This window comes from Meleagris gallopavo, chromosome 6, assembly GCF_000146605.3.
Source record: "Meleagris gallopavo isolate NT-WF06-2002-E0010 breed Aviagen turkey brand Nicholas breeding stock chromosome 6, Turkey_5.1, whole genome shotgun sequence".
NCBI lineage: Eukaryota > Metazoa > Chordata > Aves > Galliformes > Phasianidae > Meleagris > Meleagris gallopavo.
Window position 1 is genome coordinate 22,657,653 of NC_015016.2, and position 27,385 is coordinate 22,685,037.

The following is a 27,385-nucleotide window of genomic DNA, read 5'->3' on the forward strand; positions in this document are numbered from 1 at the left end:
TGAAGCAGTTACTGTTCTTAATATAAGTCTGGAGTATGTCACTGGAAGTAGAATATAGCTCCCAGTGTCAAGTCTAGATATTAATTCAGGCTGTTACTATGTATTTTATTTCTTGTCTTGCTTTCTCATCTACTTACACACAATCTGTCTCATTTTCTGTCTCTTTTTATTTCTCTCTCTGCTTCTGCCTCTGTCTTCTTTCTGAGGGAGTTTAAGGTGGTGTTATAGGTATCCCTATATCTAGGACCTTTGAGCCCACGACTCTTTTGCACTTCTCTTCAGTAGCTAAGCAAATATCTATATATGTAAGCATTCAAGGAGCGAAAATGGGAGAAAGTCCTGGCTACTATCTGAAGATGGGATCCCATTTTATTTCTTCCCCCCAGTCCTTCCAATGCTAATGTGCAACTAAGCATAGCAGCAGCTGCATCATAGCAAAAGAGGTTCCAGAAATAATAACAGAATGCAGAACTACAAAGAATTTTGTTTATTGAGATTAGAATATATGCATTTTCATAGAATATTTATAACATTGCATCCAAAAAAATTCAGAAAAATCAACAATCTATTGTTTGTGATATATAATTATGACATGCAGTATAAACTCCTAATAAAACGATGTTTTCCATCAGCTCCTTTTCTTACACAAGCTCACTGCTTTCACAGATTTACCAACCACTGTGTGCATGTACTTGCAGAGAAGCTTAGGCTGGTGAGCACATCTCATGTCTTTTTGACATTTTGGTCTCTCCTCTATCCCCTTGCCACCTGAGTTTCTGCAGTATAGCAAGGGTTCAGCATCTTCAGCAGATGCTCTTTGAACATTAGAGTGCATAAACCAAGGAAATCTTATTCAGCCATTTCTAAGGCATGAATATAGATCTCTTTGACCAGATGTTACTGGGGGACAAACTAATGTTGGGAAGATGAGAGCTTTCAGCTAATGCTTGTCCTGTGCCCGCTCTACAGTCTGGTGGCTTCAGAGAGGGAAACAGGGTGTTTATAAATGTATGTACGTGTGTGCAAGAGCATGCAGATCTGAGCACCAGTGGGCAGGACAGTGAAGAGGAGCAGAAACCATCTAATATGAGAGGTTGCTCTGATTCTGGCCAGCACTGGAGATTTCAAGTGACTGATACATTGAACGCTTCTCTCATCCTCCTGTCAGGAATGGAGGGTGAACAAGGGGAGAAAAAGAAAAAGGCCTGTGTGAAAGCATGTCTGGGGTGCAGGATCTCAAGAGGCTCATTTGATTTAAAATTTAAGTTTGTCACTGGGATTGCTTTATTTCAGTCAGAACCTGCCCAGGCATCTCACTTTTTCCTCTCTCCAGGTAAAGCAGGATAGGGACTTCATTTTGCCTTCAATTTTGTTTCTTTTTAACAATACAGGTTAGTCTAATTACACAGCAGACTTGTTGATAATGTAGTTTGACTGTTCCGAGTATTGGGGATTCCTCTCCCAGCCCTGTCGAATTCGTGTTAGTTGTTTGTCTAGACAAGGAAGTATGAGCACAAATTTGACAACCAGTACAACGCATGGAATGATGAGAGAGAGCATATAGGCATTTGGAAGATACCATCTGTATGATGATGGACTTAGGAACCACTTTCCACCATAAACCAGTGTGTGTGCGGTGCATAAAATCAATGTCAGATATCCCAGTTTGGACTAGAGGAGAAAAAAGAGAAAGAAGTAGAGGTTAGAATACTAAATTGAACCAGAACAAATGCAAATTACAGTGCACAGCAAACTTCAGGGAATGTGCCAAATTTGAGACTAAATGGGTCTACTGAAATGAAAATGGTTTATATAATATAAGATTTCTTTTTATTTTTTTTAAATAAAAATTCAAATAGATCTCCAGGATGTGATTTTTTTCTTTTTTTTTTCCCCCCCCACCTATCAACAACCTTGACAACTTCTTCCACACATTGCCTAATGTATTTGTAAAAATGCAGAGAAAAAGCTTCAGTTCATTTGAGAGGTCCAAGCCTTTTTATGCTTTAGTGATAATCCACCCAGAACTATACTGTACAAACTTTTCACCTAAGTAAAACATTAACTGATAGTAGTTTCTTCTGCTAGCCTTCTTCCTGCAGAGGCACTGCAGCACCAAACTTCTTCCTGAGGTGGGGTCAAGATGATGATGTTAACAGAGGTAGCTTTATTAAAGGCACAGCAAATGTTAGAGCCTGCAGAAACTGGAGACTCTCTTTAGATGCTTGCTGTTGAAAGGACTGGAGCAATAAAGTCGGCTTTCAGAATCACGTTAACTGAATTATCTTGTGAACCAACAAAACTAGCCCAATAAATGGCTAAAATATTTTGTGACTGTGTAATTTGGCAGTCATTAACTTCACAGTGTCACTTTTCCATTTGTCAGTTAGCAGTTTAGGTCTTCCCAATTTTATGTTGTTGGTGTAATACCAGTTGTTCCATAGGTTGCCATCAGGGAAGTTGTGTTTTTTAAATGTGAGCTGTATAGCCAAGTAGATAAATATATATTAATCAGGTGATGGTGAATAATACAGATGTGACATTTAGAGTTAATAATGGAGGGAAGACTTAAGTTACTACTAAATCCTTCTGTGGTCATAGTTCATAAAAGAATAGGGAAGTTTCCAACTGAGAAGAAAAAAGTTGTTTTTAAAGAAAATCTTTTTCTTACCTGTACAAATCGAAATTCTCTCCAGTTGACATTGTTGCTGACGGAAGGCAAGGAAGTTATTCCAAGAAGAACAAATAAAAAGAATCCTAAAATCCCCAAAGCCAAATAAGAGTCACTAAGCCAGCCATTTGTGTTGTCAAATGCAGTAGTTTTATTGTTCAGTGCCTGAAGAAAAGAATACCAGATATATCTTAGTGTTAGCAGTTTTAGGATCAATATGAAGAAAAAAATATCCTTTAACTAAGGGATAAATATTACGCACTATCTGAAAAGAATTGGGTATTTACTTTGGCTACTGAAAATGTGAGAGTGGCATTATGTAGGTTTTGTGTACCTATAACTGTGGTACTTATGTAATGTAGGCCTACTGTGAGGGCAGGTATTCAATTGTTTGTTGTTGAGTAAGGTCAGGAACTCAAAATATGCTAATCTCTGTTCATTGCAGGGGGTTTGGATTAGATGACCTGTAAAAATCCTTTCCAATTCAAACTATTTTTTGATTCTATGGATTCATAAATGTATATGGAGAAATAGAGAAATACATTTCTTTAAATTATTCTTTATGTATTTCTTGATTATTTCATTAATATGTAAACTACCTAGGAGGAAGGTATTTACCCACAACTCAACATCAGAGACCTGTGGATTTATCCATGATCAAAAGGAGTGCAGAAACTAGGAAAATAACCTCATTAAAAAGAACATTAGACTGTCCATGTGAACTTCTAAAGTTTAGCATCCCTGGTAATATTAGTAACAGGGCTAGAGGAAGAGAAGACATAGAGCAAGAAAAAAATTACCTGTGTGATGGTTCTGTCCTCAATTCTCCATCTTACATAGTAGCGAATTGGGATAACGAGAGTATAAATAACGTGCAGAGAAGCAAATGCCAAGGCTACTAGTCCAAGCTGTTTCCTACACAGCATCCATTTGTCCAGCCAGTCTGGGAAACGGCTGTATTTGGTACCTCTGTATAACTGAATAATTGCAGCAAGTACACCAGGGAGATAAACCAAGGCAAGAAGGATGAGTGCCATTATAGGACAGATCCGATTTGGAATGGAAATTGCAAGAAAAAATGAATAATCCTTATTTTCATAAACACAAGGGTAAATTACGTCACGAACCAAACAGTAGAAGAAGAAGAATGCGGTTAGGCCAAGGGACAAAAGATGGGAAGCTTCCACATTGGAAAGAGCTGTAGAGGGTAATTTTCTATTTCCCGAGCAGCCAAGAGAGATCCTTGATCTAATGGTGTGAGTCCCAGTGCGCGAACAATATCCATTACTGTTTGTTTAGCTTCTGTGTCATCTCCACAGACAAACACCTGCAGCCAAAAACAAGCAGGGGTTTTATTCTGACAGACTTTTGTGACATTTTCCACTGCGTTTCTGCCTGGGTATGGACTATATGAGCACAAGCTTCTAGGCTCCTTGTTACCTTTCTTGATAGCCTCAATTTATATATATAAAATTGTGTTATAGGTAATTTCTTGATCAACAGTCCCAACAATTAAGAATATCAATCTCGTCTTTGGTGAAATACATTGCTTCAAGTGGCAAAATTTTGTGTATGACAAAAACAAAATATAAGATTACAGTCTTTGCTTAGAGCACTTGAATTTCAGCGTGCTCTTTTGAAGATTCTGCCCACAGTTTGTAAGCACAAGGTTTTGTAATAGTAAGTAGGAACAATATTTTCTATTGCCACTACAATGGTCTATAAGGGCTTCAGGGACCTGGGGGTAGAGACAATTCAAATATCATTTCTCTGTCATGAGAAATTATTCCTTCCCATATCTAGTAAAAGTGTGAAGAAACTCCTTTTTTCTATGAGTGTGAATATTTGTAATACTTCTTTTGGAATAGGCAGAAAGGGGGCAACTTCTGCTGTCATTTATCCAAGTACGATGAAGGTTTCAGATGCCTAGGCTTGTAAATCTTTGGTTTTTAGTTTAGGCAAAATCACTTCCATCAGCAGAAAGCAAAGTTAACAATATTTTGAATAGTTGTATGTTCAGAGTAGCTGAAAACAGGGCAGTAATAAATTCTTTCTCTTCCACAAAGATGCTCGATTGTTTCCTATGACCAGCTTGCCTGTGACTGAAGAGCTCATTAACATGGTTTGCACACTTTGTTTTTGTGTTAGACTTCTGTGGTGATGGATACTGATTTAAAAACTATTAATTTCTTCACCATCCATCTAGTTTACCCCATTGCTTATACTCATTCTGTCGCCCCATTATATCCCTTATATCCTTTTTTTTTTTTTTTTGCACTCTTAGGTGAACAAGTGACACAGCCCTCATTTCCTTCTGATTTACTGGTTCTCTGTTTGTAGCTGTTTTCTTTTTTTTTTCCTCGCTTCTCTGATGTCTCTTAACAGCTATCAATATTCCTTGTCATGTCATATTTGAATCCCAAAGTAAATTTTAGTTCACACTTAATTTCAGATTTGCAATTACAGTGAAATTTCCATCTCAGCCTTGTCTGAGTCATATGTCCCAAGCGTGTGTTTTGTCTAACTGTTAAAAGCCTATATGATACTTCATAACTCTATGAAATAACAAACTCCTGCAGTTCAGTCTTACCTGCCGGCTTGCATCCAGGGTGCCCGACTGCAGAGCCCAGGCTGACACAGTGTTAAAGGCTTTCACAACCCTAGCACTGGGCACCAGCTGAGCCAGGTACTTTGCATTGGATTCAGGATACTGGTTTATTTTTAAGTTGTTGCTTATGTCCACCAACACTTTTCCGTGGAGTGTTTCCTCTAGTGATGCAAGGAAGTCGTAATGTTGCCTCTGGATTGCTATAATAATGATGGCAGCTTTCTGTGCTGCCTCGGCATGGCTCAGCACCTCTGCATCCTTGGGAATCAGGCTGGATGGCCATGGGTTCCGGCTTCCAAATACGACGGGGTAGCCAGACTGAATCAGTTTATGGCCCAGAGCTCTTCCAAAATCTCCTGTTCCAAATATACACACAGTCTCTCTTTTGTTAGATGTTTTGGGAACCAAAGCCATTATGTTGGAAGAATTTTTATTCATCTATTAAAAAAAAAAAGAAACTAAGTATAACATTTTTCTCTTGAAAATGAAAGGTTAATTTTTTGTTCTGGCTGTACAAAATAAATATCTGAGAGTTTTCTTGATTCTTAATCTACAGTTTTTAAAAAATGAATTCTGGATATTCAGCTCTCCGTCTCTGACAACACCCTCCTCTCTGTTCATCTTCGAGATTTTAACATTCAACTGAATTATTGCAGTTTTCCTGTCTCAAAGGGAAAGCAGGAGAAAAGGGTATAGGATCACAATGAACAAGGGTTGCATCTGTTTCAGGACCATTTCTGTTTCTTTATGCTATAGAAAAGCATTAAAGATGAGCGTGACTCTTATCAGATTGGAACCTGGAAGGTCTGTTTGTAAAACACTTGAAGTGGTGTACAAGCTAGTTACAAATTTATGTTGTGTGCAGTACTTTCTTTATATGCCCATTCAATGCCAGTTTGGTTGATTATTGTTCAATTTCCTGAAGAATGTCCCATAAAGTGTTTGGACAGTGGAACGGGTGTATTTTGCATTGAACATGTGTTACTCTTAATGAAATTCTCTGAGACTTTTATCTGTCCTCCTTTATCACAGTACCTGGAAGCTTCAAAGACTTTAATGTATTATCCATGCCATAGCATTATGTACGCTCCGTTCTTACAGAGTGAGACCCATGACCCAAATGCAGAATCAAACACGGCTGCTCCAAAGGTCTTCTCATAGATCCATATGCTGTTGCCCTCACTTTACAAAAAGTGATCTGAGGACAGAAAACCTGAAGCCTTAAGGAAGATCTCTAACAGGAGATCTTGTGAGACCCTTCTCTCCAAACAGCCACTAATTTAGTACTTGGAGCAGCCATGTTATTTTGCAGGAGCCCTAATTCAAGGTTTTCGGAACATCTCAGGTAAGTGGCTTAATTAAAGCTGTGGGAATAACTGATTTTCCAATTTGGAGGACAGAACTGCATAGAATAGTTAGCTAGATCCAAAACAACTGCTCTATGGCTGTTAATATTAACACTATGCTTGCATTCCTACGTGAAGCCCTGCTCAGAATGAAACTGCCACTTAAAATATAGAGATCATACTCTTCTTTTTCTTTTTCCCAGTGTTCTCTTACACATTTAAAACTCATCCTCTGAGGGCTCTTTTACTGTCCCATGCAGCTCCAATGGGAGGAAAACTGTGCAGTCCTTTTTGTGGATAGTCTGTATTTCAAAAATGAACAGAAAAGTTACGTCTAATATTAATAAATGGTTCAACTCAGTACCTAATGGTACTCAGTTTTCTTTTCTCAAATTTTCCTTTTAAGAAAGTGGGCCCCTATCCAAAATGAAAGAAAACTTCTTTGTAATATGTGGTTGTCCAGCTGTTAACTTCTGTATTTGCCCCCAAGAAATCATTAAGTTACTGCTGAATGAACTATGCAAACCATTTTTTTCACCAGAGTAAGACTGGACAAGAGAAACTCAACAAACCAACCATCTCAAACGGGTTTTATCAAGTAATATTTGGTATATTTACCATCAAACAAACATATGAAGAGTTTCTGTTGTTCAATATTATTGAACATTTCATTTGCTAGTGAACACTGAACTTGTCTTGCTGGGAAAGAGAAGAAGAAAATAAGAGGAAGATGAAAAGTAAAACTAATGTAAAGAACAATTTTTTCTTTTTCTTTTTGTGTGTCTGTACAGTTTCTTGGAGCCCTATCTAAGATATGAAGGGACTTGTACAAGTCATTGAATGTTATTCTATAAAGAGCTGAAGAGCGTTAAAGCTGCCTTTATTGCTAGTGGCCTAATTTAATTTAATACCACTTTTAACAGGAAAGACAGTTTGCTTGAATCAACTAAGCAGAATTTACTTATTTTCTCATTAAGAATTAGTTGTTATAGTGATGCCCATTGCTGTTGTGATAGTGCACATGATATATTAGAAATGAACTGGTCATGAACAATTTTCATAACACAAGGTATACTGTAAAACAGATGTTAATTGAATTGTGCATCTGCTATATCAGAAAATGACATGTAAGACAAAGGAATTTTGCTTTTAAATCCCAGGCTGTTGGGATTATGCCTCCTTCTAATAAATTAGCATTTTAAGTCAATTTTCTCAATTTAATTGTTTTCAATTCAACATGTCTTCAAACATGTCTTTGTGCCAACTGGCTATTGTTAAACTGAAAAGGTTGTGGGCACTGCAGTTGACTTCTGGAGATTAATTCAGGCAGTAGACTGCACAGATAAATTTGGGCTTTGCTGTGTGTGTTTGAACAAAATGAAGAAAATGTACCTTTGCTCTGATGGCAACTTGGTGGGTGTAAAGTTGAAACAAGGAAAATGGCCTTATAGAGTCCGTTACAGTGATAGCTGCAATGAGAGAAGATATTCATTTGCTGTAGAAGAAGACTTTCTGTTGTCCTACATCGGTGTGAAAGATGTGATGAAGTACATAAAGGACATAGGACCAGCCTGGTGTCAGAGCTCAACCCGAAAGCTGATACTGTGTCTTGTTAAGCAGCTGATGGCAGCAGGGTTTGCTTTGTGCCCATGTGCTGGGCACTCTCAAAGCACTGGAGGAAACAGAAACACTAACAAAGAAACAAATGACCATCCTTTGTTCTTTCATGTGTGTACCCAAATATTATCTGGGAAAAATCAGAGCTTTGTGGAGCTCTGTATTCACATATAATACTTTTGTTTATGTCCATGCTCCTAACATTGGTAAGCTAGTGATGCTTGTTATTTCAAAGATAACATGCTTCCATATAAGCTGCTTATTGATAACTTTGTCCTTTCTTTTCTACATAGTTGTATTTTTATACAGTGAATTATCCTATTTTTAGGGAAAATGGTGATAACCTCTGATCTGATTGTCACTTGGTCAGTAATGACAGAAGGAGGCACTGGAAGAACAGAAGAAGCAAAACCATCATTAAATACTGCACAGGCACTTGGGGAACTGAAACAAGATACACTTTCTTCCAGCAATTATATATAAATACCTACACAGGAATTTGAATGAATACAGGAATGCTGCTTTGTACATGGGCAAAAAGGAGGGATTTCCTAGCAGAATCATTCTGCAGATGAAACACAGTGCCAAGAGTGGAAAAGCAGATGTGGGACTGAGACAGGCAGGGATGGAGAATGGAAAGATCAGACAGATGTAACATGAAATGGTAGACAGGAGATCAATGGAATGATTCAAAAGGTTGAATGACAAGATGAAAGGAGCAGGAAAGAGAAATTTTACTATTTACATTTTAAAAAGAAGCAAACTAAATAGCTATGGCAGTGATTTTGAGATTGTCTAGCCCATCTTCCCTCCCTAAGGCAGGATGAACTACATTTAAACCAAGCCTGACAGATGCTTGTCTAACCTGTTTGTGGATCTGGCAGTCTCCCTTGCTTTCTGCTGTCTCACTGGTCATAATACAAGGCAGATCTTCTTCTGTCCAATCTGTATTGGGCTGCATTGCCTCCTCCATTGTACACACAGGTGTCAATTTGTCCCCCTTCTCTTTTTCAGAAGCCTTTGTTGGACATGAAAGCTGTTACCATTTCACCCTTCTCTTCTCTAGATGAAATAACACCAGATCCTTTCCTGCACCTCATGCTTCTGAGAGTGGGAATCATCCTAGGCTAAACTCTTCCAACTGATAATTAAAAGTATGGTGCTAAAACTGAATGCAGTACTCTCACTGAGATCTCACCAGCTGGAAAGGATTACTTTGCTTGCCTCATAGACAACACATCATCCCACTGACACATCTATCTTATTCACAGTACAGCTGATTCAAAGTCAGCTTGGGATGGCTTACGTACTTTAGCAAGCAGTGTGTGGCAACAGGAAGGAAGACGTAGAGTGGAACAGCTGGTGCTGAGCACATGGTCATGCTGAGAGCAGGATTTCCACCTTGGAGCAGCCTTGGTCTAGCATTGCAGCCTGAATGTCCATTAACAGCTGCAGTGTGCTGGGTGCACCCAAAGCATATCATCTGGCTCAGTCTTTGTGGGAAGGAATCATTTTCTTCCATATACTCCAAGAAAACAAAGCTTGATAATTAGTGATTTGCTTCAAAAATGCACTTCTGATCAGAATTGGAATACCAGTGTACTGCACCCTGCAACTTCCCGATTTTTAAAGCAGAACTGCTCCCAAGCCAATAGCTCCATCTTCAACATGTGCAGTTTTTTTCTGACTCTTGCTGTATTGTGCTCTAGTCCCTGTTAAATATTTTTTTAGTCTGTAACTTCAATTTGTCAAGATCATTTTGATTTTTAAGGCTGTCCTCTAATGTGCTTGCAGGCTTTTTCAGCTTTGTCAGATTGTCAGCTTTAATAAGCATACTGTCTATTCCAGCATCCATGCCATTTAATAAAGTTCCAGAAGAGGACTTTAGCCAGGAGAGACCCTCAGTATATCTGCAGTAAATTTAGCCTTCTATTTTGACAGTGATTAACAGAGAGACTGAAAATGCCTCTTTCACTCATTCTACAGAATCCTACCTTATATTAGTTCAGTCAGGCTGCATTTCCCTCATATGCTTATGAAAATATTCTCTAACATACTATACTAAAATCTTCATTCATCTCAAGCTGCACAGCCTTTGTGATTCACCAGATCTGGTATGATCTTATATAAAGAGATTAGCTGGGTTTGGAATGCTTTCTTCTTGATTAATACACGAGTCTATAATCTATTTTTTATTTTTTATTATCTTCTATTTGAGAATTGTTCTTAAATGGATTGGGCCAGAATTCTGCGCTTCCTCTTTCTACTTACTTTTCAGGATAGCTGTTATTCCTGTGTTCCCAGTCTTTGAAAACTTTACCTCTTCCATGCAGTTCTTAAAGGTAGTTATTAATGGCTGTGGAAATGCTTCAGTTATTCCCTGAACAATTTAAGGCAAATTCCATCAGCCTCACTGATCCCAAATCATTTAACTCACCTAAGCATGATCTAATCTGTTACTTCTGTCACCCTGCCTGAATTCTCATCTCTTTATTACTGGTGTAGAGTAAAAGAGGCATTGCAGAGATGGCTTTCCTGGAGTTATTAGTCAATAGCTTTCTCTCAGTTGATTCTAGATAAATCCCTTTCTTGATTGACAGTTTGTGCTTTTACAGTATTCTGGATGTACTGTTGGATGTACTATTTAATTACTTATTTTTTTGTACAGTGGCTTTTCAAATTTTAGCAACGTATCTGTACTGTTCTATGTTTGTCCATAGATTTTATTTCTGTATTATTTTATTGTTTGAAGTTTCTGAAGAATTCACAGCTTCAGCTACATGGCTGTCTTCCTGCAATCCTTCCTCCGCCTTGCAAACGTTTTCTGTCTTTCTGCTTTTAATGCCATTTCTATAAGCAGGTGTCAAATCCTCAGATCTTATTTTTCTTCTCAGATTCTACTTTTCATGGAACATCACCTGCCCACCTTCTGAGTTTAGTATTGTCTTCTTATTATTCTGCTAAGTGAACAAATCTGTTTTTGAACAATTGATCTTGTCTAGTGGCCTATAGTATCTTTCAGCTGTGACTGAACATCTGCATTTTCTCCTGCATAACGTTCCAAGATCATCTTCTAGGACTATATCCTTTTACCTTTTGATTCAGGGAAAAAGTTTAGATAATTAAGTGGAACATAAGGACTTTGAGAAGATAAATGGCCCAGGCATTGCCAGGAGTTTGATCCATAGCTGTATAAAAGAAAGGTTAGCAAGTAAGAAGAAAGTTAATGGCCAGCACAGCTGTGACTGAGGTAGGTTATGGTGTAGTCCACCAGAGGATCTAGTCTCTGAGGATTTGTCTGTTTCTGTTTTCTCCAAATCTCATTTTAGAGCAAGGAGTAGCTGAACTGTCTCAGACAGTATTCATGTATGTAAGCTCTCAAGTCTCTCAAAAGGTCTTTTCAGCCAAATCTTTGTAACTCTCTGGTCAGGAATAACTGGAAAACACTGAGTTCACTACACAGATTCAAGAGTTAGCTTACATATCTTGCATCACACAGACAACATTGAACTAATTTCACCAATTCAGAGATTGTCTCAAGCATATTCTCAACAGCAGTACTGAGAGAAAGCCCAGCACACCACCAGACTTGATGGGATTACACTTCATCAACTTGTGCAACTAGGAACTGATCTTGAGTTGGCGAATTGCGCTTATGGCAGGAGCAGTGAAAATAAACCCTTTGCAGGTGCCCTATGCCCTGAAGACCTCTTTGAACAGACAGAACAGTATCAATGATGTTTGCCTCTGTGTACACCTGATCCTTCCCTACTACTGGTAAATATATATTCTCCTTAAACAAGGGCAGACTGCACTATGGCTTACCAGCAGTGCTTTCACGCCCTGCTAATGACATGTATTCATGCTGGTGGCAATAAAGAATAGTGCCTACAACCAAGAGTAGAAAGATAGTGGATTGGCCATGTTTTACATTTAGTTCTTTTTTTTTCATTCAAATCCTTGTATACCTATACACAGGCATGGTGAACTTCAAACAAATAAATACATTTGTATATATTTCTGTTTGGAATGGTTGGTCCTTTCAGGTCTTTTCTTTCTCATGCTGTCAAGTTCTACAAAGTTAAACAAAACTTAAAAAAAACTGTTTGAAACTGAGTTAGATAATTTTCATTATTGTCTTAGCAGTTTACTGCATGTACTGACACGTAGAAATGATTCCCTTTTGATTTTTTTTTTTGGAGTTTTGTCTCAGAAAGCCTGAGATGTGAGTCATCTATGATCAAAAGTGCCCTAATAAGTTAAAATTAAATAGAGTGGCCTATTAAATACAAGAGAAAATGAGGATCGTTAATACTTCATTTCTTGCATATTTGGTATTGCAGCTTTGAATGTATCTTTCTGAAATGTTCTACACATGCATAATATTCAGTAATCCTGGAGTAACTTAGAAAACAAGTGAAATGTGATTTAAAAATTCTCATTGGAAAGACATATACACTATTCCGAGGCAATCTCATTTTCTTAAAATTTCATGTTACTATCTCCACAGAGAGAGACTGCACTCTCTAAAAAACAGCACTTCTTATAAGCTGACAGTTGTAGAACCAAATCTGCCCTAAATTACAAACTGTATTTTCTGTTGTTTGCTACACCAGAAACTGAAAGGCATGTGGAAACTACTCTCCCTTGATTAATCTAGTAGTTACACACATAAAGAAAATAGCAGAGTAGCTCCTAACAAACATATCACAGCAAATTATTCATGAGTTTTCTTTCAAGCAAATGAATATCTTCTATTTTCATCAGCAGAAAGTCCTGAGTTCCAAGTTTTGACAAAGCTTATAAAGAATAATTGTTTGAGACAATAAATCCTCCTACAGAGGACATTGCATTTCCCACATCTTCGCTTTTTATCAGGAGAACACTAAAGCTGCCTGGAGGCTCTTCAAACAGATGAAGTATAGGCCTAAACATATGTGTTTAATGTTGTCTAAATCATAGCAAAGTACTGAGAGAGCTGGAAATCTCACCACCTCCAGCTTTCCTGTAAACACGTAAGACTCAGCTATAACTGGTGTAATTTCCTTGGCATGTTTAGGGTTGTTGTGCTTTTTGGAGAGGTATAGGTATCAAGATTTAATCCAACTGCAAGAGTGAGAAGATTTCAGAAAACACCCAAGGCTAAGTGATAGTGAGAAGAGGCAGGTTTGTCTGGAGTGCAGAATGGGGGCACTGGATTTATCCCCACTATAATGCTCAGGAGATGTCCTGAGACCTTGAAAGATATGTTTTCAGGCCCACACTGTACATGACAAGCACCTTTTGGATTCCTGCTGTGTCCTCCAAGGCTGTCTTCTCTCTCAGTGAAGCTATTCTTCTGTGCATCTTTTGTCTGCTATTTAGAGACATTAACAAACAGCTCTGTCTCACAGAGAAGTAACACTAGAAATAATGAAGCCTGGCTTCCCAGGGATTTGTGTTTCTTGGCTGATTACAAGCGCTGATTGAAACTGTTTCCAATCACAGGATATCACTCCTTCAAGATTTCTTCTCATGTGGATTTTCAGATCTTTAAATGTGTACTGTCACAGTACAGTCTTTCATTTCTTAGGACTCTTACGTGGAGTCTTCAACTGCCTATTTTATGACACTGAAGAAAAACAAAATCCTCACTTCTCCTGGTATATTTGTTTGAAAGCATCACTAAAACAGTGGTTGAGGGACACACAAAATACATGCGCTCACATCCCTCAATATGATCAGAGAAATCTCACTTTCTACAGAAATCAAGGTAAAATAACATCAAGACTGGAATTAGGTAGCATTGCACCAGCAACTGACCAAAATCATGCCTTTGGCCCACTAAAAATGTAGGAGTTCAAAACACTGTATTTATTTTGAGCTCTAGCAATATGTGATAAGCCCAATTGTCTTCCTGTTTACACTAATGGAATTGTTGATTTTCAATTAACTTGTTTTTGGATTGGTGTAAACATGAAGATAAGAGAGCCCAAGTGCTCCGTGACACCTGTGATAAAACAAAAAGTGAGGTGGCTGCTGCAGCATAGAAGCCTCTGTGGTGATGGACCCGGCTGCCTTGTGCTCTTAGCAATCTGAGGAGTGGGTGGGAGCATATGAAAGATTTAAGCAAAAGTGGCATGAATGTGAAGCTTTCTTGCCAAAACAAATATATGTGGATTTGCAGTATGTCTGGAATGGGGCCAAGCATATTTTCTTACAGAAAGTTCATTAATCTGCATTCTTGCTTACATAAGCCCATACACTAAAATGCTGTTATAAAAAAGAGTTTAAAGATACTCCATTTAACAGTGGATAGCTTCATCAGCACTCTCACTCACTCAATATGAAGTAATTAAATGTATTATTTGCTTCTTTTGTTTTCCTTTCTTTCTTTTACATGGAATTGAAATTTTTTGTGTCCTACTTGACTGCAGTCAAGTGGCATCTGCAGAGCCGTGCGTGCATTTAGGAAAAATGAACATTGATATTTTCAGAAAGAAAGAAATGGTGTTCCTCACAAAAAAAGTGACAGTTTTAAATGTGGTTGCATTTTGCAGTGAGAAAAAATTATCAGGCTTTTATTTTTAAAAACTAACTCATTCCCAATATAGAAATTCCTCTTCTTAATGAGGCAATAATTTCAGGAGTGTTCAAACAACGGCCCTAAGCTACAGGCTTTGAAAATTAGCAGCTGAGAAGCCTGAATTTAAAAACATGCTTTGAAAATATTGACAAAGAAACACCAGCGGAGGTGATATTTGTCAAAAATTTGCAGAACTGTTGAGAGCAGCCTCCTCTACTGAGAAATGGAGAGATCTAATTTTTTGTAGAGTTCTTTTGTCTGAAATTCCTTTGAGTTCAGCACAGGTTTTGCACATGGCTGAGCCGTTAACTCCCTCTCCTGGAAAGCGGGAAGGGGTTTTAAGTTGTGGATCACTGCCTCAGCTTCTCACCTTGGCACTGGCAGGAATGAAATGTCTCTGCCAGAGTACTGCACATCAGCTGCTGATCTGGAAGCACAGCAGTGTCACCTAATTGCTCACAGTGCTGCACAGGGCAGCCCATGCTATCCCACGCCATGATCTGCTGCACAGGGACACAGTAGACCGCACACAGGATCTCTGACATATCTCTGCTGCCGTCTTTACAGAGAAGGCACCTGAGTTTCTAGTGATCCTGAGTCTCAATCAGATTTTCTGGGCATTTTCATTCTCATCTCTGTGAAATATATAGGGTCAAGGCAGAGGTTATGCTTTTGGTTCTGCACCCCAAGACCATTCAATATACAGTTAGGCAACACCAGGCCATATTGCAGTGAAGGCAAAGGTGGATATCTGGGACATGACATGGAGCAGAGGCCAATGAAAATTTTAAGTATTCTTATTAAACTTAAGAAGAGGTAACAAAGAGGGCACTCACAGGTACCAAAATTCCTTCATTTTGCAAACAAATAATGAAAAAAGCAAAGGTCAGGCTGGAGAAAGTAACTTTTTTTTTTGCTAGTAGGGAATTTTGCTCAAAACCCATCAATCTTAATTTTACAATGACTTATTTAAACAAATAATTCCTTAAGTAAACACTTTTCTTACTGCTTATCATCAATCAAATAGCAATTGGTAGAGTTAACTTCTCATAGAAAGCTACTGCTTTTGGTAGTGATGCAGATTGGTGATCCAGAGGCTTGGATTCAATTTCCAATCTAGTTATCAAAGGAAAAAAAAAGTTAGATCTGCACGGGGAAGCACTGACCTCTTACTCTGCTTATATAAATCTTCCACAAATTTTACAAGCAAAAGAATTTAGATCCACTGGATGCTTTTTATGATTTTTTTTTCCTCCCCGAATATCTGTGCAGTCAGATTTGAGATCAACAAATGCACCCTGACCCTAACACTGCCAGAGCTGCTTAGTTCTGGAAGTCATTGAGATCTGCTCAGTATAATTTGGGGTAAAAATGAGCTGAATGTCTGTGCCGTGAGGTACAAAAGAAAGTGTCATGCTGATTTCGTAATTACCTAATTGGACTAAATAATTTCCTCCCACAGGGTGACCCTCTCTTGCAGCTCCACCAAGGATCTGCAATACAAAATGAGGAACTGAATTTTCTGAATAAACCCATTGTCTTTATTGTATTACCACTTTATGCTATTACGGTTATTGCATAATTACCCTCTTGTGGTGAGTACTCATGTCTTCTTTTACACATTTCCTGCTCTCACACTCCTTGTAGCATGGGACCACCCCAGAGACATCCTTCGTCAAACACTCTTGGTGCTCTAATGATGCCAGAAAGTGTTTTTTGCTCTTTGGCAATCAACCTCTCCACTAAATTTCCTAACACTTCAGGCTTGTTTATCTGGAGGCCTACAGAAGCTTGCTCACATAATTGGTATCACTAATGGATTGGTGACAGGCACCAGTGAAACACTTTGATCCCCGTCCTCAGGTGCTGTAAGTTGTCTGGAGTGGATGGCTGAGCTGCTTTCACCACTGATCAAGCAGTTTGTAGCAGATTATTATAATTAAGCACCTTTGAAGTGCCAAGTTTTATGAAGCTCTGGTTGTAGAATTCAAATGAGATTTATTAGTATGAGATTTATTAATATTCTCATTTTTTTATAGGATATTGTGCAGCTTATGAAAATGGTTTCTCTGCACGTTCAGATTCGTCTTGGTGAGGCTGCTCCACCTGAGGAAGGCACATCACCCAGAGCTGAGAACAATCCTCGCTCCTTATTTCATCTTAACCTCACACGTACTAAAGTAAGTCATAGGATATGCATCTCCCAGTGGTGTTCTATACCTCACTGAGCCATGGAATCCCTGCCAGCAGTGCTGGAGCTGTCTCCACCAAGGCTATGGCATTCCTCAGGTCCCAGAGAAGATCACATCAACATTTCAGCTAAATAAAAAGACAGTCTGAAGCCACCTTAGTGATGCTGCCTCCAGGTCTATGCTCAGCAGTCATTGCAAGCTCAGGAAGCAGCTTTGTCAGACCCTTAATTAGCACTTTTGTTGACAGCTGTTCCCGCTCCTCCTGTTTCCCAGCAGCACCGCTGCAACCTGTGCTCACCCCGCTGCCGCCCACAGCTGCTGAACCCATCTCAGCACTATGCCCAGGCTGCCACCACAGCTGGCTGCTCAGCAAATCTCCACAGGGAAAAGAGACGAGACCACAAAACAAATAGGAAGGAAACTGGACACCCGGATGGAATTACATGAACCAGTCTGCCAAGCATGCTTCCGGTCAGACCAAGAAACCAGGCTGCATGCTGGGGGACTTCAATGGGAGGAGTCCTGGGAGGAGATAAGAGAGAAAGTGCTGGAAATGTGAACTTACCCACTTCTAATCTCAAACATGACTTCAATTAAATGAACTTACTGTATTATTGTCCCTGCTCTCACTTGAGAGGAATACGTGTTGAAGAAATTTTGATGAAGAAGAGAGTAGGTGGGTCTAAATAGCAAGGTCAAATGAGGAAAACCACCTCTTTTCTATTTCTGAGCATGCATAAAGGCATTAAGTCAAACATTTGATCTGCAATATGCACACGTACAGGTGACTTTCAAATATCTCTTCCCACCTTTTCTTCTCCCCAAAAGCAGCTTTCAGAAACCAGAATTAATATACATAAAAACTCCAATAGAAACAAACAAACAAACGCCAAAAAGCCAGCATCTGTAAATTGTAGTGTGGAGCATAAAAAATACAAAATGTTGCAGTTGCGCTCTGCTAGCCCTGTCACTGAGAACAGAATGGGAGAAATGGTTGGCTCAAAGCTTGAAGTTACCACATAAACAGATTTTAATAGAAACAGACCAGGAAGCAGTGAGAGAGGTCTTAAAATGCGCTGATGTGAACTACTCTCCCTGAAGGCCTTGGTTGCTGTCTCTGCATTCTTGAGGCACAACAGGAATGGATATGTAGGGAGGAAAGGTCGTTTCTGAGTGCCTCACACCCATGCCAAGCACACTACCAGGTGCTGTCCTTGAAGTAGCTGTGGTCTGACCCTGAGAGCTGAACTGCTGTGAGTGGTGGGATTGCTGTGCTAACCCAAGAGCAGCTGAAAGCATCCCCAGGCTCCACTGTGATGTGAACGATGCACAATTCAGAAGGCAGGACAGTCACTTCTGAAGTGAGCTGCTGTTCTCAAACAAAACACTAATGTAAGTAACATGCTTTGTTAACAATTTTGGAACACAAAGTAGACTGCTTATCAGTTATGTTTTCTGCTTTTGACTAAGAGAAATAATTTAAAAAATGCCATCTGCCTAGAAGGGTATAAATATGAAAAGTGCTTGATAGATTTGAATAACCAAATTCCTGTATGGATGAAGAAAGTACAGGGATGCTTGATTTTTCAATGACTATTGTAATATTTTGGTATGTAGTCATGGTGTCGCCTCAGTTATTACAACTTCATGCTTGCCAAAATCATTGCTATTAATGCAACCAGGAGCTTTGGAAAGTCACATCTAAAAAAGAATTTACATCTTTCACTAATTCAATCCTTTCAGAATGTCTGAAAAATCTGAAAAAACTGCCATGTGCTGTGAGTGACAGTTCATATTTGTAGATTTAGGGGGGATATGAAATCTTCCTGTATCAAAGCTGACTAACAGTTCTGGCAGCTGCAAATGTTCTCTGAATTAATAACATGGTGCTGGCATAAGACAATGCTCAAGAAAAATCCATTTCTTTCTGCAGCACTGAAACCTCTCACTTCTAAAATATTAAACAGTTTTAAAATTGGTATGCTACTTGAAGAGAAAACATGAAATCCACATGTGAGTCCAGAAGTGAAAAGAATCCTTAGCTCCAACTATTATTACAAGTACTTTATGATTGGTGGTAAATCAAATGCCCTTAGAGTACTTCCACTTATTACTAAAATTCAAACCAGAATTTTAGCTCTCTCTTAGGAAGGAATATCCTATTTCCAGATTCACCATTTAAAACCCACTGACCAACACTTATTTGCAGAAGATTTCTCCACTTCCTTAACTCTAGCAAACACCTCTGAAAGATTAAATAAACTTGTTGCCAGTTATGTAAGCTCTCTGAATACCAATGGGCTGATTCAAAGTTTGGTTGCCCTAACTTTACAGATAAAACTATGTCCCTATATTTCCATGCTTTCTTATATCATCTCTCAGTGACTAAAATATTATGTAATGTCAATACAAAGCCCTGGCTTTGTATTTTATATCTAGCAGGGAAAAAAGCTAAGGTCAAATTTCAGTACACTGATGGTTGAGTTCAAACCCACCTAAACCTCCTGGGATGTCAGCCTTGCCATTCTAGGCATTCCCTAATCCCACCTGCAGAAATGAGAGAAACCTGCGGATCGGATGGCCTCTGTAAAACTCACCTGTGCACTCAACCTCCTCCTCTCCCCCAGGCAAACCAGTCTTCCAGCCAGTGAGGTGCTGTTAGTGCTAGCACAAGATCTGCTCTTAGATGCTGCAGAGAGGTCCTGTGCCAGGAGAAGAATGCAGAAACCTGACAGCCTCGCTGGCATTTATCTACTAGAAGCTAGGGTGCACGTGGGAGGGAGAGATGAGGAGGTGTTGCAAGCCCTGTCTGTCCATGCTGGGTGAAAGAACTTCCCGTCTAAGTTGTTGGGGAAAGTCCCAGCCCATGTATTTACAGCTGAGGTGAAGCTGTGGTTGCTTTTTTTAAAGCAGGCACAGGCTTGCCCCTTGGCTATAGGCCAGCAAAAAGGTTTGGCTGTGTTTCCCGCTCTTGGAGGACTAACTTGAGAACTGCAGAAGTCAAGAATGTTTGAGAAGCAAAACAGGAACTATTTGCCTGGAAGGAGAGCTCTCTTTGTGTCGTTCCTGGGTCGTTCCAGCTGTGGGTAGGGATAGTAAGAATGTCACCTTGGGATGAAAGGAATTTGACATGAGGATGGCTGAAAGTACCACATCTCTGAGATTTTCTATGTATTCTTGGCAGTGACCCCATGGAGTCAGAGCCAATCATCCATTTGTACTGAGAAATGCATCTTTAAGGCAGAAGTCTGGGAGTATGCAAAATTCTGGATGTTACACATCTCTTTGGAATGGGGTATAATTCAAAACAGATGGTATAATTCAAAACAGATGCCTTAAGCATCAAGAGATCACAGGAGTGGATCGTTGTCCAAATAGGAGAAAGGGGCTCAGAGTGTCCCAATAACACTGAATTTTTATAAAAAGTTTGGGAAATAAACTGAAGGGAATTTAAATAAGATTGCACTCAAGATCTGAAAGAAATGTTTGCCACTAAAGAGAAAGAAATTAAAAATTATTTTTTATATCATCTTGATTTTGAAAGATGTGCAGGAAACTGACTAGGAAAACATAGGAAGGACATAGGACATAAAAGTAATCTTGAAAAAAAAGGGCAAGAAGTCAGAAAAATCTGTGAACTAGGGATAAAGAAACTATGTAAGTGAGAGTTCGAGTTCTAAAGAGACCGAATTATGTTTGAGATTTAGGATAGGAACAGTCCATGTCTGTTGTACACTGACAGAAAGCGCAAGCTAGTGCAATGCCTGGACCATGGGAAAAGATCCAGGATATCCAAAAGATGATGTTACTTTGGAAGAACTCGCGAGAGTTAGCAAGGTGTACGAGACATGGGCAGAGAGAATGACCTGGCTGTGGTTTTCTTCTAGTAGGCACTGAGAAAGTGAAAATGTCGGATTAATCAGAAAAGTATTCATTTTCAGCACATCCGTCAACTAACATGCTGCCAAAAATAGTGTTATTATACCTAAAAGAAAGTCTTAAGGGAGTACAAAGGGAGACAGTTAATTCACAAAGCTTAAAATCACAAGGTTAACTCCATAGGGAATATAAAAGAAATAAATGAATACGTAATAGATGGAAAAAGAGGAAAAATGCTATGCCTTTGAGACCATCAAAGCAATCTAAGCATTTAAAGCCCACATAATAATATGAATATAAAAAGCTGAGAAAGAGTTTGAAGCCATTTCTCAGTAGACCAAGACCTCAACAATATTAAGTAGTGTAAGAAAAGGTTGAATTGTCCAACAATTTTAACAACTATGCAAGTTCTTTACTTAGTAAGTCCATACTTTAAGAAGGATCTGCATCTGCTCCCTGGGATGTGTAGTGGAACTGAATGAAGTAGTTCTTGTAGCTGCAGAGAAATCAGATGAAACCTCTTGTTTGTCATAGTTGTACTCAAAGGAACAAAACAAGTTTGTTATGCTGCCAAGAGGAGATATGGTAAGTGACAACCTTTCCATCCTTAGTACTTCACTGGGCTGTGGCTTGTGCTCATATTAGGAAAAAGAAAAGAACAGGTATTTTTGAACTTTCATAGAACCTTTGTGAGTTGCACTGTTTTCTCAGATGTCTATTTAGGCTGCATATGGCACCTGAGGAAAAAAAGGTGATAAATTTTTCATGCCATTCAGGTTAGTGAGATTTATACAGATGACATTTAGATTTGATGAAAAACGCCAGCTCAGAGCAGCCACGGAAAGAAACTGTGCTGCTGGGCTGAAGCTGGACAAACAACACTGTAAATGCCATGTAACACAAATAATAATATACTTGAAGAAAAATTAGAACAAAAAAACAAGTCAATCATCAGAAAATATTTGGCTTGTCTATTCCAGCAATATTTGGGTACTGAAACGTATAGAGAGTATATATCTAATGCAGTTTTCTTCAGAATGCCATCAGGCAGAGATTTCCAATGATCTAGGATGTAATTATTGAAAAATTTGAGGAACAGAAGGAGTTACTTAGACATTTCAGGCCTAAGAAGATATCATCCTTGATGGCTTTGGGTGTATGTTGATGTAGTCCTTTTAAACACTGTGGTTTAAAAAAAATCACACTAGTTTATGAGTTAACAAAATGTAGGCATGAATATATTCAGAGGAAAAAAATATATTTAATCTTAGATGTGGAAATAAACAAAACCATACATTTTTATTAACTGAAGGCCAGTGATATTTGAAATAGATTATAAATCAGAAGAAATTACCAAATAGAGCTTGGCCAATGGTTATTTTTCATTATTTTTTTCAATTATGAAATGTGACTCACAACTTCAATATAACCTTGAAATTGAAGGCAGGATTTGCAAAGCATTTGACAATGGAGCCAAATCCAGGGGTAAATTTGTTCATGTCACTCTTATTGCAATAGTGACCAGGGATAAGATGCTTCAGAAAATAAATTTGTGTCATTAATGAAAGATTAAATTTAACCTGAAAGCATGAGAGTGGTGAACTCAACAGTGCTACTTAAAAAGATCTTCCAAAGCGTATGTGGATAATTTCAGGATTCAAAAGTGTAAGAAAAAAGCCAGGGACATCTTCCCTGTGAAGTGAGTTTCAGCTCAGCAATTGTGTTTAGTAATACAATAAGAAGTATCTTATATAGTGTGACCATGAAGACTGTATCTAGTGAGTTTACGTGTCCGTGTTTCAAACCATTGTTCTCCTTTTCCTGAGATAGCCTTACAATCTCCTTACTATTTGCCCCTGACAAGAATACCGCAGAAAAATGCAGTATGTGTCAGATTTATTTTTGTTAACATTACATACCTGACAATAGGCAAAAGCTCAGCAAACACAAGTTTGTGCAGGGAATTACACTTTTAGAGAGGTTTTGTCCAGTTCCTCAATCCAATAAAGCAATGGAAAAAGTCATTAAAATACCAAGAAGATTTACTGCAGAATCCAAGTCTGACTCAGAAGTGGATGCACCACATCTCAGTGGCAAGAAAGCACCTGTCAACACGGGATTGGCACCTCTTCTGCAAACACCTGGAAACAAGGATTTGTATGTTGGCTTCAGACTCAGTTGCAAACATGCAGAAATATGGAAATGGGCAAATAGCACCCACATAGACATCAGCTGGAGCCCTGGGAGTTGTTGGTGCTTTATGGTTTGCACTGAGGCAGGAGAAATGGCCTCACACTGGAATGTGCTCCAGGCCAGGGTGTTGGAGCAGTTGCAGAGCCAGGCAGGGCTGCTCTATCCTGTCCTGTCAGGGAATGGTGCTGGTAATCAACCTGTTAGCCCTGTCCCTGCCATGGGTCTACTTCAGCACACTGCATTCCTTAACTCTGCCTAGGCTAGTGGTGGGGAGAACTGGGATGCTTCTGGCTGGGCTGTGTGGGTTCTTGCTGGTGTCCAGGTCCTCCTGGCACTGGAGGAGAGACCTCTTTGCTACCTCCACCTCCATGTGCAGGTGGCAGGTCCCTCTCAGCATGAGTGACAGCTGGTCCACCCCCATACAGTGCTGTGTTCAGCTTGCCTCTACTCCATTCCTCACTCTTGTATCCTACCTGGGAACCAGCTGGTGGGACATCTCTATCCTGTGAGAAAGCCTAAGGGACAGCCTCTACCTGCACCTTGTCCCTGTGCTGGAGCAGAGGGTTACACATGTCCATGTTGCAATTTGGGCTGCTTTTTGCGTGACCTGTGGGTGGCAAGCATTGAATCTGGGTACACAGGTACACGTAAATGCTGGGCTACTTTCCCTCCTCTCAGTTCCCCATTGCCTTTCAGCTTCTGTTTCCACTTCTCCCTTCACCTCTCCATCCAAAAGCCCCAGTGCCATCAGGAAGAAGGAGCACAACAGAAGGGAGTCTGTGACTGTGGGGCTTGCCTTCACTCCTCCTAAGGGCACCTTACTTGAGGCAATAGCCTCCATCAGGAAGGAGTGTGCCCTGCTTTGTGCCCCCTTCTGTGGTTCTTCTGATATATTTTTGAGTTCTCTACTCTCTATTCTGTTTTCTTCTTCTTTTTTTTCTTTTTTCCTACCCATTTGTTATTTTCTATCATCAGTTGACTGTGCTCCTTTTTCTAGGAAAAAAAAAAAGAGCAGTTGTGTTACAAAGCTACATGTTGTTTGTAGGAGGTTGTTCCCCCAGGCTCAGAGACATTGTGGAAAAAGAGATGACAACCTTCTAAAAAAACCCAGAAGGGAAATAGAAGAAAAGAGGCACAGAACCTGTCACTTTCTGCTGCAAAATCTCCGTCAAACAATAAACACACACTATGCATGTCCCAGGATATGCAATCAGGTTTGCTGCCCCTGGGAGAAGCAGCCCAGGTGCCCTAGGGGAGGCAACATGCTTGTGAGACACTGCAGGGCACCTCGAAGGCTGATGGAAATTTACTGATAAATGCAATCTCCAAGTTGGTGATAAACATTTGCAAGTCTCTGATATATCACTGTTTGAAATATGGTTGTTTTTATGTTTTCCTTGGCAGAGAAGGTATAGTCTTGGGATTGTACCTTAAAGTTTTAGCATCTGAAACAAAAGTTCTGGCTACAGCATTTTAAAGCCTTTCTTTGTTATACACAGCCTTCACGGATCGGAGGACATAGTAAAGCAGATCTGTTGCCAGGTGCTTATTCTGAGGTCCAAAATTGCAAAAATATTCAGACATCTGCCTCTTCTGGAAGTCAGCATGGCTTTCAGGATTTATATATTAGAAATCTCACTGATGCTGGAAGAACATGGATTTCTACCTGAAAGTAGGGCATGTAGTAGCATGTTTTAAAAATGAGCTTTGTCCTGTATTCTCTGGTACATATAATGGCATTTCTGAGCAAAACATATTTGGTGGGAGTGAAAAATTGGGAACATAGTGTTTAGGAGTAGCTGACTTAACATCAGCTTTCCTACAATGAATAAAAATATGATTCTAGTACCCTTCACAAAGTCACAGTGCAGGTCTTGCTGTTCAATCCAGGAGGTATTTGCTCAAAGGCATTATCACTGGCCAGAAATAATTTGGAATAACTTCAGGTTCCTTTACTCTGAAGCTGTTCTATGGAAATTGAGTAAAAAAACATTTAGGAGTCAAATTAGATTGCATTTCCCTTTCAAAAAAGTCAACAAACTTTCTTGTACTCTGCATAACAGTACTGTAATGGCTAGCTTTCTACATGTGCTCCGGCTGAAGCTGTCAACTGCAAATATTTGCAATCAATTTCTAAAGAGTGGGAATTTCCAGGCCATTGCTAAACATAAGCTTTAGTACATCTTACAGCTTTAGTTTTCTTTCTTGCATAATGATTTGTCTATGAGACTGTGAGAGAAGCACTGGGCATGCAAGCAGCTGAGCAGCACAAGTCTCTTAAAATTACAGATTAAGATCAACAGCATTTGCTAAGGTGCTCAGCAAGTGAAACCACAACTCAAAAATAGTCAAACAGAGCTGAAATGTGGTGTAGTCAGATGTTCAAAGGTAGGGAACAGGTGAATTTTTAGAGGAGAAATCAATTTAGAGCTCTCTATTTCCATAAAAATCACTAAGCACCTTCAGCCTGTCCACATAACCAAAACATGCTTCATTTTGACAAAAAATGTTTAAGAAGACGAGGAGAATGAGGAAGAGAATCCTTTTTCATGTTGTCATAAGTGGGACTGACACGTGTAAGGGCTGGAAGCTGGTAATGACTGAAGACTTTTCCATTTGCTGTTTCCTGCTTGGCAGAAGCTTTCTTGATTTCCTGCCTATAAAGATAATCTCTGGAAAGGAGCTACATTTACATACGTATGTGTGAGGTGTCTCAAACATGTCTATGTGATTTCTCAAGAGACATGCCCCTAGAGTATCATGTCTTTTTATTCTAAGTAAAAGGAGTTTTGGTCAGGTGGCATTTGTCATATACTCACCGAATGATATTTCCATTTCTGAATAACACTTTCAATACCATTTGGTTTCGATCTTCCTTACTGTTGCTGAAGACAAAGCTACCTTATGTCCAGAGATAGCTCCTGTGCAAGCTTGTGAAGGCTGCCCAGAGTTCCTGTTGCATTTAAGCTTGTTGCTTCATTTCCAATTAGTTTTTTTCTAAAATTATGATAAACGTGACACTATTGTTCACTTGGTTTCTGGGAATATACTCCACTGAAAGCAGTGTCTACTAGGAAGTCGTAACGTCTCTGATGTATTAGATACAGTCATTGGCTGATAGGGAGAAATATGCAGGATTTAAAATTCCCAGCATTTCACAGATAAACTACAATGAATTTGTGTGAGATAGAAAGCAAAGTACCTGCAACTGAAATATTCTGAGAATATCGACAAATTTTAGGCTATGGCCCAAAGCAATATTCCCTGCTTAATACTTCTGTCTGGACTTTATTCCATTCCTTGAAGCAGAACTGTCATATTCAGAGGAAGTAAATAAGAGGTGCTTGATGTATTCTGGGAAGCTGAATATCTTTTCTGAAAGCTTATATACATTCAAAATATTAGAAATCCTTCTTCTTAAATTGTTTTATTTTAACTTTAATTTTGAAAAAGTCAGCATTTCATCTCATTTCCCATGCTTGGGATGCAATTGTATTCTGAAATTTGAAATTGCTTGTGAAAGAGGAAATAAGCTTTTTAATTTCTGCCCATAACTATGCCAGACTATTTTTTACTATTTAGGTAGTGTCTTTTCAGCTATACTCTAGCTACTGTAAAAATGAGCCGCAAGGAAAATTAACCCTATTAATGACTGCATAGAATATGTAAAGAGATCACTGTGCTGGAAAAGAACTCAAAAGCCCCAGCTGCATTTTCAGCATCTCCTTCTAGCAGCTATGTAACACCACTGGAATAGTCAGAGATTTTGCAGAATTCAGTTACTGATGAAGTCATACCCACAGCCAAAGTACTCAAACATATGACCAGCTCACAGATCATCTGAGCTATACTATCTCTTCCTGTCCATGCTCTTCACTTATTCTGATGAATAATATCACATTAGGTTAAATCTCTTCCTGTGAACTCTGCAGTGCTTAAATCCCCCATCAAGGTAGCTGTGTGCACAGTATTCGTGCCCTGCTTTAATCCTTCCTGACAACTTGTAAAAATAGATTTTCCAGTCACAAACTTCTTAATAGATATTTCTCAGTATCATTCAGCACAGAAAGAGCTTGAAAAGCATCATTTTTCTTCTAGACTAGTTATACATACAGAATACATTTTTGTTGCCCTGCTTTTCTGTTTTCCTTTTGAAAACAGGGACTTTATTATCATGTGGGCAATGAAAAGCAGACGGAGACAAAAATAAAAGTTAACATTTAGCCTGGGAGGAATTCTTTTGATACATTTGGAGCAGTGCTAGCTTAAGAAGGTTAAAACTTCATTTCTAATGATACATTTATGGTATTACGA

General features: G+C 39.1%; 1 protein-coding gene across 1 annotated transcript; it reads right to left on the reverse strand.

Annotated features, from left to right (window-relative positions):
- Window positions 1–472: 472 nt before the first annotated feature.
- STEAP4 (STEAP4 metalloreductase) lies at window positions 473–19,761 on the reverse strand. Its single transcript, XM_003207058.4, is given in 6 exon segments — window positions 473–1,671; window positions 2,672–2,836; window positions 3,472–3,845; window positions 3,848–3,998; window positions 5,262–5,717; window positions 19,597–19,761. Coding segments are annotated over 6 exon segments (1,566 nt in total). The 5' UTR covers window positions 19,747–19,761; the 3' UTR covers window positions 473–1,401.
- Between the last annotated feature and the right edge of the window lie 7,624 nt (window positions 19,762–27,385).